This window comes from Ursus americanus, chromosome 12, assembly GCF_024610735.1.
Source record: "Ursus americanus isolate L20-20 chromosome 12, mUrsAme1.1.p, whole genome shotgun sequence".
NCBI lineage: Eukaryota > Metazoa > Chordata > Mammalia > Carnivora > Ursidae > Ursus > Ursus americanus.
The window spans coordinates 11,218,622-11,231,446 of NC_142138.1; the positions used below are offsets into that span (position 1 = coordinate 11,218,622).

The window sequence follows — 12,825 nt, forward strand, 5'->3', positions numbered from 1 at the left end:
AGGTGGGGCCCAGCAATCTGTTTTAATAAGCTTTCCAAAGGTTCTGATGCATGCGAAGTTTAACTCCTGATCTAAAGGAAACCCTTCTTCCAGTGTGATTCTCAGATCACTGCTTACGCATGAGAGACTATGGACTCAGAAACAAACTGAGGGCTTCAGAGGGGAGGCGGTGGGGGAATGGGATAGACCGGTGATGGGTAGTAAGGAGGGCACGTATTGCATGGTGCACTGGGTGCTATATGCAACTAATGAATCATCGAACTGTACATCAAAAACCAGGGATGTACTGTATGGTGACTAACATAATACAATAAAAATTTTATTATAAAAAAAGAATGTGTTACAAACTCCGTCTCTTGGGAACCAGTCCAGACCCCCTGAAGCCAAGTCTACGCTGCAGGGGAGCCTGGACTCTACACGTCTAACAGGCACTCCCTGTGAACCTCCTGTTTCTGGCTCAAAGTTAGATTATAAACTCCTCAAGGGCAGGAGCTGTCAACTGGTCTCTACTAGTTGGGCCGTAACGGACGCTCAGTGACTGCTTTTGAATGGTTAGCCAGCTCTGGATCAACATGCACATTACAGCAACTGTCAAGGTTGCTGAGGGCCATGACGGAGAACTACAGGGGGTATGTGCTTGTCTGACCTTGTCTTATTCCCCTTACGACAAAAATAGTTTTGCTTATTTTAAAATGGTGGTCAGCAGCTTGCTAAGAATAGCTGGATTGTCAACTGTGGAACTAACGCTATTTGTTTTAAGCTATTTGGTTTTCAAGAAAAAGGACCATGGGTTGGGAGAGCAAATGAGCAAGTTGAGGGCCTTCGTGCAGCACCTCAACTACCCTGACGTGAAGTGCAGACTAACTTAAGTAAAGCTGACAGACGTACCTGTTAGCCTGGGGGAATACGACCCACTCAAAAACACTATTCCGCCAGAAGAGAGATGGCTTTCAGCACCCACATCCTTTGTTTAGATTTGGAAGAAAGAGACCTTCAGAATCCAGGCTCCTTAGTTCTAGTCGAACACAGATCACCCACCAAATCAGTCCAGTCGGGGGCAAGAGCTCCTCATTTCTCAAGAAGTTAAACCTTTTCAAGTTTTATAGGCAATGGGGATTGAACTGAAATGGCTCAAGAAACACACCAGAAATTAAATAACTGACCTCAAGGATACACATATTTTAATTAATAGTCCCATTCAGAAAAACTGTCAATTTATTTTTCTACCCAATTCAGTGTCAGTGATATACAAAAGGATATAAACGATGACCATATTTACAGGAACATATACAAAACAGTCCCCAAGGAACAAATCCAGCAAAGTGACAAAATGTTGCTTATTCCACAGCCGCTCGACTGTACGTGGTTTATTGTAGGCCAGTTTCCTAGTTCCCTGGGAAAGAAGCTGTGTGAATTTACACCCTCCATAAGGTCCAGCAAACATTACAAGAGCTGACAGTTTTGTACTGACAGAGAAAAGCTTTTAAAGAACATGCTAATTTTCAGGCCAATGTTACAGCATCGGTGGGCGCACAGGCAGGATGTGACTTCGTCAAAGGAAATGCTTCCCTCCTCTTGGCCTTCCTAAGATCCCCTTCCTTGTACACAGAAGGAGCTCTCTTTAATAACAGGTGATTGCGCGACACCCTACCCCACCGGATGGTGTGTAGATCATCGACATGCAATGGGGAAAAGGAACCGACTCTCTTATCTACTAAATACAATCCAGATCGGGGACGCAGTTTCCAAATCTCCACCACGCAGACACTATGTGACCTGTATTTTGTACAGCACATTCCCTTGAAAGAAAATAGGGACGACCGCCTCAGAAATGTTCACACTGCTCCTCAAATATACCTTTCCCCAAAGCATACAGGAAATGGCAAAACCCTAAACCTAGTGAGATATTTTATCCAAATAAGTCAAAGTTCAAAGGAAATCATCCCATTGTCACTCTCAGGAATCCAATGGCTCACACACCACAATTCTTCTTTAATGGAAGGAGAAGGTTAAGAGTCCTTTTCTCCCAAAATGTCTTAGCCAGGGGCAGCACAGAGAGTGGAACAGAAAAAAGCTCAATGGCTAAAACATGGAACTCAACAGTTTTCAGTCAACCTAGCCACAGTCTTCTGGTCAACTCCAAGAAACTACCACATTCAAAATTCAACGTTCATATTCACAAAAGAGAGCGCTCCACTTTAGATGAGAAGAAAGAAAGAAAGAAAGAAAGAAAGAAAGAAAGAAAGAAAGAAAGAAAGGAAGGAAGGAAGGAAGGAAGGAAGGAAGGAAGGAAGGAAGGAAGGAAGGAAGGAAGAAAGAAAGAGAAAGAAAGAAAGAAAGAAAGAAAGAAAGAAAGAAAGAAAGAAAGAAAGAAAGAAAGAAAGAAAAGGAAAAGGAAGGAGAAAGAAAGAAAGAGGAAAGGGAAGGAAGAGAAAAAAAGAAAAGAAAAGAAAAGAAAGAGAAAAGAAAAGACAAGAAAGAGGAAAGGAAAGGAAAGGAAAGGAAAGGAAAGAGAAAGAAAGAAAGAAAGAAAGAAAGAAAGAAAGAAAGAAAGAAAGAAAGAAAAGAAAAGAAAAGAAAAGAAAGAAAGAAAGAAAGAAAAAAAGAAAGAGAGAAAGAAAGAGAGAAAGCAAGAGAGAAAGCAAGCAAGCAAAGCAGTAGCAGTGAGCCTAAATACTCCAAACACTCGACAACTGGGGAACTGTCTCCTACAGACACTCTCAAGGCCAGCAGGATTCGTTTATAATTTGGCATGTGCTGGCTGAAGGGGCAACAAACAAAAGGAAGAAAGATATAATGCATCGAGTAATCAGACAAATGGTAGACATACATACCACATTAAAGATTCATGTACAATACTGTGCTGACTTTAAAGAAGAAACTGGGAGAGAGGAGAGGGACCAGATAATAGGAAAAGAATTACAAAGGAGCATTTCAGCCCAATGCCAGGCCAGTGAATACCTACCAGTGGGACTTCCAATCTTTTATCTCCAAAGAAGTTGATCTAATAAATTGTAAAATTACCTCGCTCACTGAGGGGACATACAAAATACTCCCAAGTACAATAAGCCCTCCGACATTTTGGCTTTGCTTGCTATTTGATGACTAAGTTGTTTCTGGTTATAAAGATTTTCCTAATATATTTTTATTAGCCAGTTAACACAGCAAAGGCTGCTCCCTCTGTGAGGCCAAACAAGCTTCACCAAATAATTTGATCTAATGAAGATGAAGGGGGGGCGGGTGGGGGGGATGGAGAGGAAAAAGGGAAAGTTTCCTGGTTTTTGTTGCCAAACTTCTCTCACTTGAAAACCTCTGCAATCACTTAATGTTTTGTTCCAAAAAAGAAAGCAAAACTAGTTGGGAAAATACCCATATACTTACTGTTTACTAGCATGATACAAAACAAATTCACAGTTGTCAGTCAATCGTCTTTTGAAAACCAAATGTGAATGTTTAATCTTGTAACGGAAGAACTGAGTTTTTCCACATTCCTTTATATAGAGTTAGCGTCTGTAAATTGAGATCTTTTTTGGACAATCATGCAAATTTAATTTGTCCCTGGAAAGAAAAACACAACCTACCAGATTAACAAAATATGTCCTTTAAACAATAATTTTTCTGTGAATTTTTCTGCACTGTTACCACTTTTATCCTTCAGTAAACAGAAACTACTCTTAAAAGGCTTATGGATTTCCAGTGTACAGAGAGTTAAACTCCCGGCACAATTAGGAAGATCGAATCAAGTCAACCTATTTTACCTTCTGAACTGGCTCTACTCAGCTCGAAAGTAAATTCTAAAAATTTTCCAGTTATTATTATTAAGCTATAGAAGCTAGAGACATTTTTACTGCCATAGAGGCTTCTGTAAAATTGAATAAAGATTTTATTATACCACACACACAAAAAGCAATCGGTACAGAAAAGGCAGTTTTCGGTTATTCTGTTGAGAATTTCTTTCCATGATTTCTCCCATTAAAGTATAGTTTTCAAAGCAACCACCACGACAAAGGAAGCATCTAATTAGTCCATTTTCTTCTGATCCAAGAATGCCGAACATTTACTGTCCCATCTGTAGCTGTATCAGCAGTGTAATGAACACAGTTTATATTACTGAGCTACTCTTTGAACTCCAAGAACTGCTGAAGTCTTTTCTGATGTTCTGCAGATGCTTGCACAGCACTAAATGAAACATAAATTCAAAGCATAAGCTTTATTTTACATTAAGCATATTAAGTGAACCACAGAGCACAGAGTCAATATTTTTCAAAACAATTAAAAACAAATAGAAATGCTCACTTATTTGGTACTTCTGAGAAAGCTGGATGAAAACCCTCCTTAATCTATTGAGGAGGAGGCCTTGCATTCAGTAACGGCGCGCCTCCACCTTCTCAAAGACCAGAGCAAATGAAGACTGACAAGTGAGAGCACCGATTTTAACCTGCTCTGCCGTGGAACCTGCTGTGCACAGTTCCAGGCCTTGCAGTAGATTTTCTGGATTTTATTATTTTATTTAAACCAGATTCCAACATTATCTTTGAGTTGTGGAGTATTTGAATTGCCTTTAATATAAAATCCTTTAAACTAAAATGTTTGGTTAAAACACAATGGACTCCACTAATCGTTTTCAAAGGTAACAGCTTGGTGGTTTAGATTTAGTTTTCCCTTTGAACATAAGTCATGTCTTGGATGGGGAAATGGAGTTCTCTCCCCACCCCCGCCCCCACTAAAATACATTACCTTGATAAAATTAGGGCAAACATACACTGAAACTAATATAAAACTTCCTTTTAAACTTTTGGGCAAAAACCAAATACGATTAAAGATTTTGGTTTTCTAGCTGTTGTGAAGATGTTATTATCAAATGATAAAATTCCAGGTTACAGAAAGTTACCACTTTTAAAAGTACCAAAAAAGTCTTATTATACTAATTTCACTACAAATCATCCCAAATTGCCTCATAAATACACATCTCTGCTAGCTTAAACCTCGCAGCTGCCTCCAATTGAACCATTTCAAGTACTTTACTGTGTGGACTCCCTCTGGGTGCTAGTGAGGCCGGATGACACACCTTTTCCACAGGAGGGTAAACAAAGGTCAACAGACCTTTGTGAAAAGGTCAGAGGTTAGGGGAGACAACACAGCCTACTGGTTAAGAGTACAGACACCAGTGGACAGACTCTGGGGTCAGAAAGATTGGAGTCTGAATTCTGGTTCTGCATAATCACGGGCAAGTTAAATCATTTGGTAACTTGACCACAACCACAGACAGTTAATGATGTAACTAGACATAAATCCAAATGTTTTAACTCCAAATCTTCCTTCCCACACCATTCTGTCCTAGACACACAAAATAGTCTCTGCTGACCTCATATTTAAAACACGGCTCTTCCCAGAGAAAAGAAACTAAGGCAGAATTTCATTCTAATTTTTTTTATCAGTCATCTATCCCCCTTTCTTATCTAAAACTCTGTGTCCCCCTTTCTCCCTGTTTTCGCTCTATCATCAATACTCCACATCCATCGAGCATCCTCCACGGCATCTTACATCTTAGAGGCAGTCCAGTGCCCAGGGAGAAAAGGTGGCATTTTGAAGAGTAGGAAGACCTGATTTCAGGTTCGTGTTCCAACTAGATTGTGCTGTTAGGCAAGTTCTTAACCTCCTTGAGCCTCGGTTCCCATATCTGTGCAGTTATGATAACCTCTACACTTCACAGACTCTTTGAGAAAAGGAAATGAAAAAAACATGTATACAGGGCTAAGTGTATTGTCTAGAACCGTGCTGTCCCAATAAACTTTCTGCAATGACAAAAATGTTTTAGACCTAAGCTGCCTAATACGGCAGCCACTAGCCACATGTAGATATTGAGGACTTAAAATGTGGCCAGTGTGACTGTCAAACTGAATTTTTAGTTAACTTAAATTTAAACAGCCATATGCAGCTATCATATTGGAGAGCACAGATCTAGAAGGCACTCGATAAACAGGTTTGTTTGTTTTTAAACAAGTGAATAAAGCTCTTACAGCTCTTTACATTCCCACACAGAACCGAGTGTTCCATAAAAACCTATTACTGCTGTGTAGTATGGAAGAAAAAGAAAATATACTGCTGTTTCTAAAAGCAGGCAGTATGAGGAAGTTCTGAACTATTTATTGATAGTTCTGCATACAGAAAAAGCAATCTCTTGTGTCTTCTAAAGTTCATTTATAATTGTGATAAACACAGTTAATAAACTTGTATCCCTTATCCTGCCTAACCAGATTGTTTCATGAGAAGAAAGCAGTAAACGTCAATGAAACTAAATATAAACAGGTTTGGCAGTTGTGGTTTTCTCTCTGGTTCCATTTCTGAAGGTGTTATGATCTGTCCCTGTTTTTCCAGTATGATTCACAAAGCACCAAGGACTCGTTTACGGAACACTCTGTTCACCCCAAGTCTTAGTTAGCTGACCAAGATGTAATATCAGAATTATTTTTAATATGCTTTTCTGAAAAGGTACTCCATTTTTTACCTTTTTCTCTCATAAGGATGTTTTAATAATTTTAAAAAATTATTTATATATATATGTATGTGTATATATATATATATGTATATATATATATATATGAAGTTACATTTACTGCTTTTATAATCTTCTATCCTCTTTTTTTGGCTGTATGAAAGAAGGCCCTAAAGCTTATAGGATAGGCCCAATTTTAAAATATAAAAATTAAGTCTAAATCCAAGCTGTTAATTCCCAGCAGGAATCGTGAAAGTCCCACAAGAACACGTTCAACATGTGAGCCTTTGTAATTCTCATACCTACTTCCCAAGGGAACTCCTGAAAGTGGATTCTTATCATGGATTAAAACAGGCAAACTTACTTCAGGTGTTCGCCGAATGTAGTAGTTATTCTGTAGATGGCAGTTTTTAGTGATGCCCTAAATGCAAATCTTAATGTTTTATAAGAAGTGTCCACAAGGCTTCCTGAAATCCGGGGTGGTTTACTGGAAGCATGAGGAAGTTTGAAGTACTTGTCGACTGCCTAGATCAAGAAAGAAAGCAAATAGTTCAGAATATCAAGAAAGCCACTATTAGTCCAAAGGATTAAGGAGATTTTATTTCAAACAGATTGATAAGAGATACATCATACAGACACACTAGACAACACTTATTTTGGATCACAATCAGAACAGCTTGCGGAGGGGGGAAAGAACAGTCTGAGAAACAACGCAGTAGAGGCTCAGCCCCTACAGCAGTTAGCAGGGAAAAGTCCAGACCTGTCCTCTAAGAAGGAGCTATACTCCAATGGCCTTGAAAACGCAAAGCTGGGAAGTGAAACACAGATATCCGACTCTGCTTATGGTGTGTGACAGCTGAGAGTACTTTTATTATAAATTTCAGCAAAAAGAGAGACAAGACCAAAACTCTATACGTAAATAAAGTTATTTACTAAACTAGCTTATTTCCTTTTCATTTCTAGATGATAAAGCATCTGTGAGCAAGAATAGGTGGAGAGAACTGACTCTATTTATACCTGATAAAGAGATTTAAGTATCTCTTTTAAAGGTCCAAGGTAAACAATATAATTTTTCAATTGTAGAACTACATTAAGAAAAGGAAAAACTGACTTATTTCACTTAGCATAATCTCATTTATGGAACATAAGAAATAGGAAGATCGGTAGAAGGAAGGGAAGAATGAAGGGGGCGGGAAACAGAAGGGGGAATGAACCAAGAGAGGCGGTGGACTCTGGGAAACAAACTGAGGGCTTCAGAGGGGAGGGGAGTGGGGGATTGGGATAGGCTGGTGATGGGTATTAAGGAGGGCACGTATTACATGGTGCACTGGGTGTTATATGCAAATAATAAATCATGGAACATTGCATCAAAAACTGGGGATGTACTGTATGGTGACTGATATAACAAAATAAAAATTATTTAAAAAAAAGGGAAAACTGAAGATACACAAGTATAAGTGGATTAATCTACTATAGCAAGATCATGTCTATAGTGACAAGAAATAATAGTATAAAAGCCTATTCTTTAGTTATGGATGTAACCACCAAAAGAACTAAAAACAGTTAAAATGATTTCTGCCATCAAGTTTTTAATTCAAGAAATTTTTTTTTTTTAAAGATTTTATTTATTTATTTGACAGAGATAGAGACAACCAGCAAGGGAGGGAACACAAGCAGGGGGAGTGGGAGAGGAAGAAGCAGGCTCATAGCGGAGGAGCCCGATGTGGGGCTCGATCCCATAACGCCGGGATCACGCCCTGAGCCGAAGGCAGACGCTTAACCGCTGTGCCACCCAGGCGCCCCTCAAGAACTCTTTTATATCATCTGAGTGATCCTTTTTATTTTAGCACCCTATTTTTGTTTCAAGGATGCAATATCTTCTCCTTTTTCTGAGGATTTTCATGATTTTTGTTGTTTTGGTTTTTTGTCTTTATAGTTTCTTCTTTCCCTTTCCTTTGCTTCTTTGGTCTCTATCTTCTGCATTAGAGACTTTGCTCAGAAGTCTAGTGATCCCCGGCTCGTGACTGAGGGTGAGACCTCCTAAAACAGTTGACCGAAAGCTGAGTACACACAGACTACTGACAACAGGCTTCACAATAGGTGATCTGCATGGGTTTTTTTAGGGTGGGTGCCCAACTCAGTACCTTTTTCTTCTTGGATTTGTTAGAGTTCCCAGAGAAGAGTTTTCCAGTACCCTGTCTGGAAGGCGTGTGCTCAGGCGAGTCCACCCCTATGCTTTTCAAACAGAACCCACACCTGCGTCTGTTGTATCTACTCACAACTCTGCCAGCCCAGAGACCCCAGTGTCCTACCCTCTCTGAAGGATAAACCTCAACTGCTGGAGGGAGGAGCACAGCAGCAGAGACTCTAGGGATCTAACTGATTTTCAAACAGCTCTCACCCATCCTTATTTTTGTACCGGTCCCTTCACCCTTGGGTCCAGAGATACTTGGTGCCTGTCCCACTACTGACTTCAGATTTGCCTCTGGGATCTGCTAAGTTAGTTATCTCGACCATCTGCTCTCCAGCTTTGAAGACTCTGTTGCTGTTGTCTCCGCTCCTGTTTATGGATTTATGTCTTTTTAAAAGTCCTTTTACTGTAGTTGAGCAGAGTTTGGGGGAAGGAACAAGATTTAATGCGTGTGTTCAGTTTGCCATGACAAGTTCAAGTCCAATCGTTTATTCTTTCAACAGTAACTTATAAGAGTGTTTTCTAAGACTGGGACATATTTGAGATAATTTTAGGCAGTATGGGAGGTGGCAATCAGTGACAAACTTAAGCAACATTAGATAACACTGAATCGTAAGGGATAAAGTTATTTCCTTTTCAATTTTCTTGCAAACTTTCTGACTAACCCTCATCAGACAAGGAAAAACCGTCATCATTTACCACGTGGGTCCAACAGACCCTTTACATAATTTAAAGTCATAAAAAAATCTTCAGAAGAATGATACCATCAAAATGCAGTATTTTAAAAACTTTTGGCAGCTCATAATCTTGTTGAAGAGAGATTAGCCATTTTCCTTGCACCGTAACTGGAAAACATTTTCATTCTTAGGTTTATAAAGAAAAACTCAAATGACCAATCCAGTGAGTTTTTTCATTTCAACATCATCTATTTCCTTCTGATTACCTTTGTATATGCCTTTGTCTACCTTCGGCACTTATCCACTTATGAACCATATAAAGTAAATGTGGATATACAAGTATCATAGAAAATGAAAGAATACTGTCACATATACTTTCAACAAAATGGGATGATTCACAGGTTCTTATTATAAAATATTGTGAGACAAGTCTTTCCTCTTGAATGAGTTACTGGGTGAGAATATCACATATGTTTCCTTTTTCTCCTTAAAAATACATTGTTCAGTCATTAATTCTTGAGTTTGAGAAAATATACCTAGAATATTATCATCTGAAGATTCAGTCTGAAGTTCCTCTTATGTGATCACCATTAAGTCTAGAGCAGTGCTATCCAGTAAGGCAGCCACTGCCATACACGTAGCTACTAAGCACTTGAAATGTGGCAGCTCTCAACTGAGATATGCTATGAGTGAAAAATCCTTCTCAGAACTTGAAGACTTAGTGTTAAAAAATACGTAGACTATCTCATTTGTAACTGTGTATTGATTACATGACAAAATTATAATATTGTAGATTTACTGAGTTAAATAAATCATTAAAATTACCTCACCTGTATTTTTTTAATATAACTCCTAGAAAACGTAAGGTTAGTATTGCATTATACTTTGACTTGACAGAGCTGTCTAGAGTGCTGTCTATTTGCATTCATGTTCTGATTTATTTAAATAATTATTGAACATACTGGCAATTTTCTTCTCATTACCAGAGTGAACAAAAAATTTTAAAATTCTGAATCAGCAACCATATTCAATGAAAGCTTAAGAAAAAAAAAAAAAAAGACTATAAAAATGTGGATCCAGATTGCTTATAGGCCTTTTCTTGAAAGATGACTTGATACTACATAATTCTATCATTCTCCGGTTTTCTCATTGGTCTTTTTACCACAGTTGGGAATAACTGATGAGTAATGATGAAATAATTCCTAGGATGATCAGAGAGCAAACTGCTCCAAGATATTGGAAATGGAAAATCACTAAGATTCCAAAATACATCTTAGATTTTAAAAGGGTCCGAAGGGTAAATGCAAAATAATGCATTTTACTGAATTGTTTCTTCTCTTTGTTCTTCAAAAGACCTCTTAGAATAAAAATCATAAAATATCAGCTCCTACCAATAGTTAGAACAGCTCAAACAAGAAATGCAAAAAATAAGTAAGGAACAACAGACCCAAGGATGCAGAGTTAAATGAGGGAGGAAAAGTCTGAGTTTGGAGCTAATATGTGCACAACACATCTTTCATCCTCATTAATCTCCTTTTATGACAAAGGATAAACAGGTTTCAGGTTCAGGGACTTCAGCAAACAACAGTATCTACTAGCTAGAGCATTTAATTATTGTCTTTTCTCACTTTAATTGTCTTATCCTTAATGCTGAAATCCAAAAAAGCCCTGAAAACAAAAAGTTTTGGAACTCCGTTGGTGGCAAAAGCTGACCAGACCTCACCTGGCAGTAAAGCCTGACCCGAGCTGACACAGGCTATTCACAATCTTGATTTCACTTAATAGGAATACTCAGATATTTCACTGGAGAAAGTATTAATGAATCTGATTAAGTGGATTCTACCTCAGATTCCAATAGGAGTATTATGTAATATATGATATATATACAATGTTATATCCTTAAAATCGCAAAAGGTCTGAATTTGGAAACATATCCTAGGGTTTGAGATAAGGAACTGTATACCTATATTCTATTTGTAGCAACTCAAGCTAGTTTTCCTTTTACAAAAGTGATATAAAATTTCCTTTTAAGTAAATTTAAGTTAAAAATGAATGACTTAAAATACTAAGAAAATAATAGTTCAGGTGGCATATGACTAAAATTATGATAACAACATATGGTAATAAACAGTTACGCCAAAAACCATGGAAGTCGTACATGAATAACTTAAATCTAAGAAACACCAGTTTATAATATTTAATCGTGTGCCCCATGGTCAGAACTGAAGTACTTAATCAGCTGTGAGATTAACTGAGTATCTTTGAGCACTCGTTTTATGCACTACACATGGTTCCTGGCCTGAAGACTCAGATCACACAACTGGGATCTCAAATATCTCGTTAAGAATTGTCCCAAACAATGAAATGGGTAAGTGGTGAGTACAGTATATCACTGAACAATATATTCTTCAGGAAAAGTTAAAAATTCCAAGAAGGCTTACCTAAGCCCTTATAGAAGCCTAAAGAAAAGCTATCCTATGAAAATAGGCACTTTGGGCCCACTTGGATTTATATGCAGTAGTATATACACAAAAGCCAAATGAAGAGAAAACTCCAGTCGCTCTCCTGTGAGTATTTATCTCTCAGTGTCATTAACAAATGTCCACTGTGCAGAGCCTTCAAAGTCGCTGGTCTGAAGGATCCTACTTATAACCTAGTTAAAGTTAAAACAAAGGTTTATTCCACTAAAGCCAGAATCCCAAACAAATGGTAAGGATAACAGCTTTGTTATGGAATTTGTTGATGGAAATCATGAGTACAGAGCAGTTTCTCAATCTCAGTACTACTGACATTTTGGACCGGGTGATTCTCTGTTGTGGCGGCTGCCCTGCACTCTACGGGCCGTTTAGCAGCATCTCCACGCAGCCAGTGCCAGGAGCCCTCCCCTCTCTCTGTGCCCATCACAATGTCTCCAGACATTGCCCAAAGTCTCCTGGGGAGCAAAACTGCCCCTGGCGAGAACCACAGCTACAAAATAATAAAAATATCAGATTATGCGGATAGCTAAATTTACTGATTGCGATTAATGTGTGCCAGAAACTGAGTTAACTGCTTTATGTGTGTTATCTCATTTAAATAAAAGAATTTGCTAACAAAGCCACCATGCTAACATCACAACCATTTCATTTAACGAGATGTTTTTATAATAATAGTACCTGCTATTAATTGCATACCTGTTTTATGGTCTCTGATCATCCTACATTTCTGTACATTGTGGTACTTACTACAATTGGAGTTAACTATTCGTATTCATAAATTATCTGTTTTATATGCTGTAAGCTCCTAAGGGGCAGGAACCAGGTCTGTCTTTTTCTATTCTCTATCTTAGCACATGGTAACTGTTTGATAATTGCCAGGCAGTTGATAACTTGGCCAGACACCACTCCGGCTTTTTACAGATTTTATCTCTAACCTTCATAACCCTGCAAGGTACTATATTTTAAAGATGAAGATACTAATCT

General features: G+C 38.3%; 1 protein-coding gene across 1 annotated transcript in view; it reads right to left on the minus strand.

Annotated features, from left to right (window-relative positions):
- Positions 1 to 1,150: 1,150 nt before the first annotated feature.
- The window catches only part of NDC1 (NDC1 transmembrane nucleoporin), a 45,258-nt gene continuing 33,583 nt past the window's right edge, over positions 1,151 to 12,825 (minus strand). The window contains exons 17-18 of the mRNA XM_045799501.2: positions 6,861 to 7,021; positions 1,151 to 4,179 (exon numbers count right to left, since the gene is read on the minus strand). Coding sequence (XP_045655457.2) covers positions 4,116 to 4,179; positions 6,861 to 7,021 — 225 coding nt within the window. The 3' untranslated portion in view covers positions 1,151 to 4,115. The remainder of the gene's footprint in view (positions 4,180 to 6,860; positions 7,022 to 12,825) is intronic.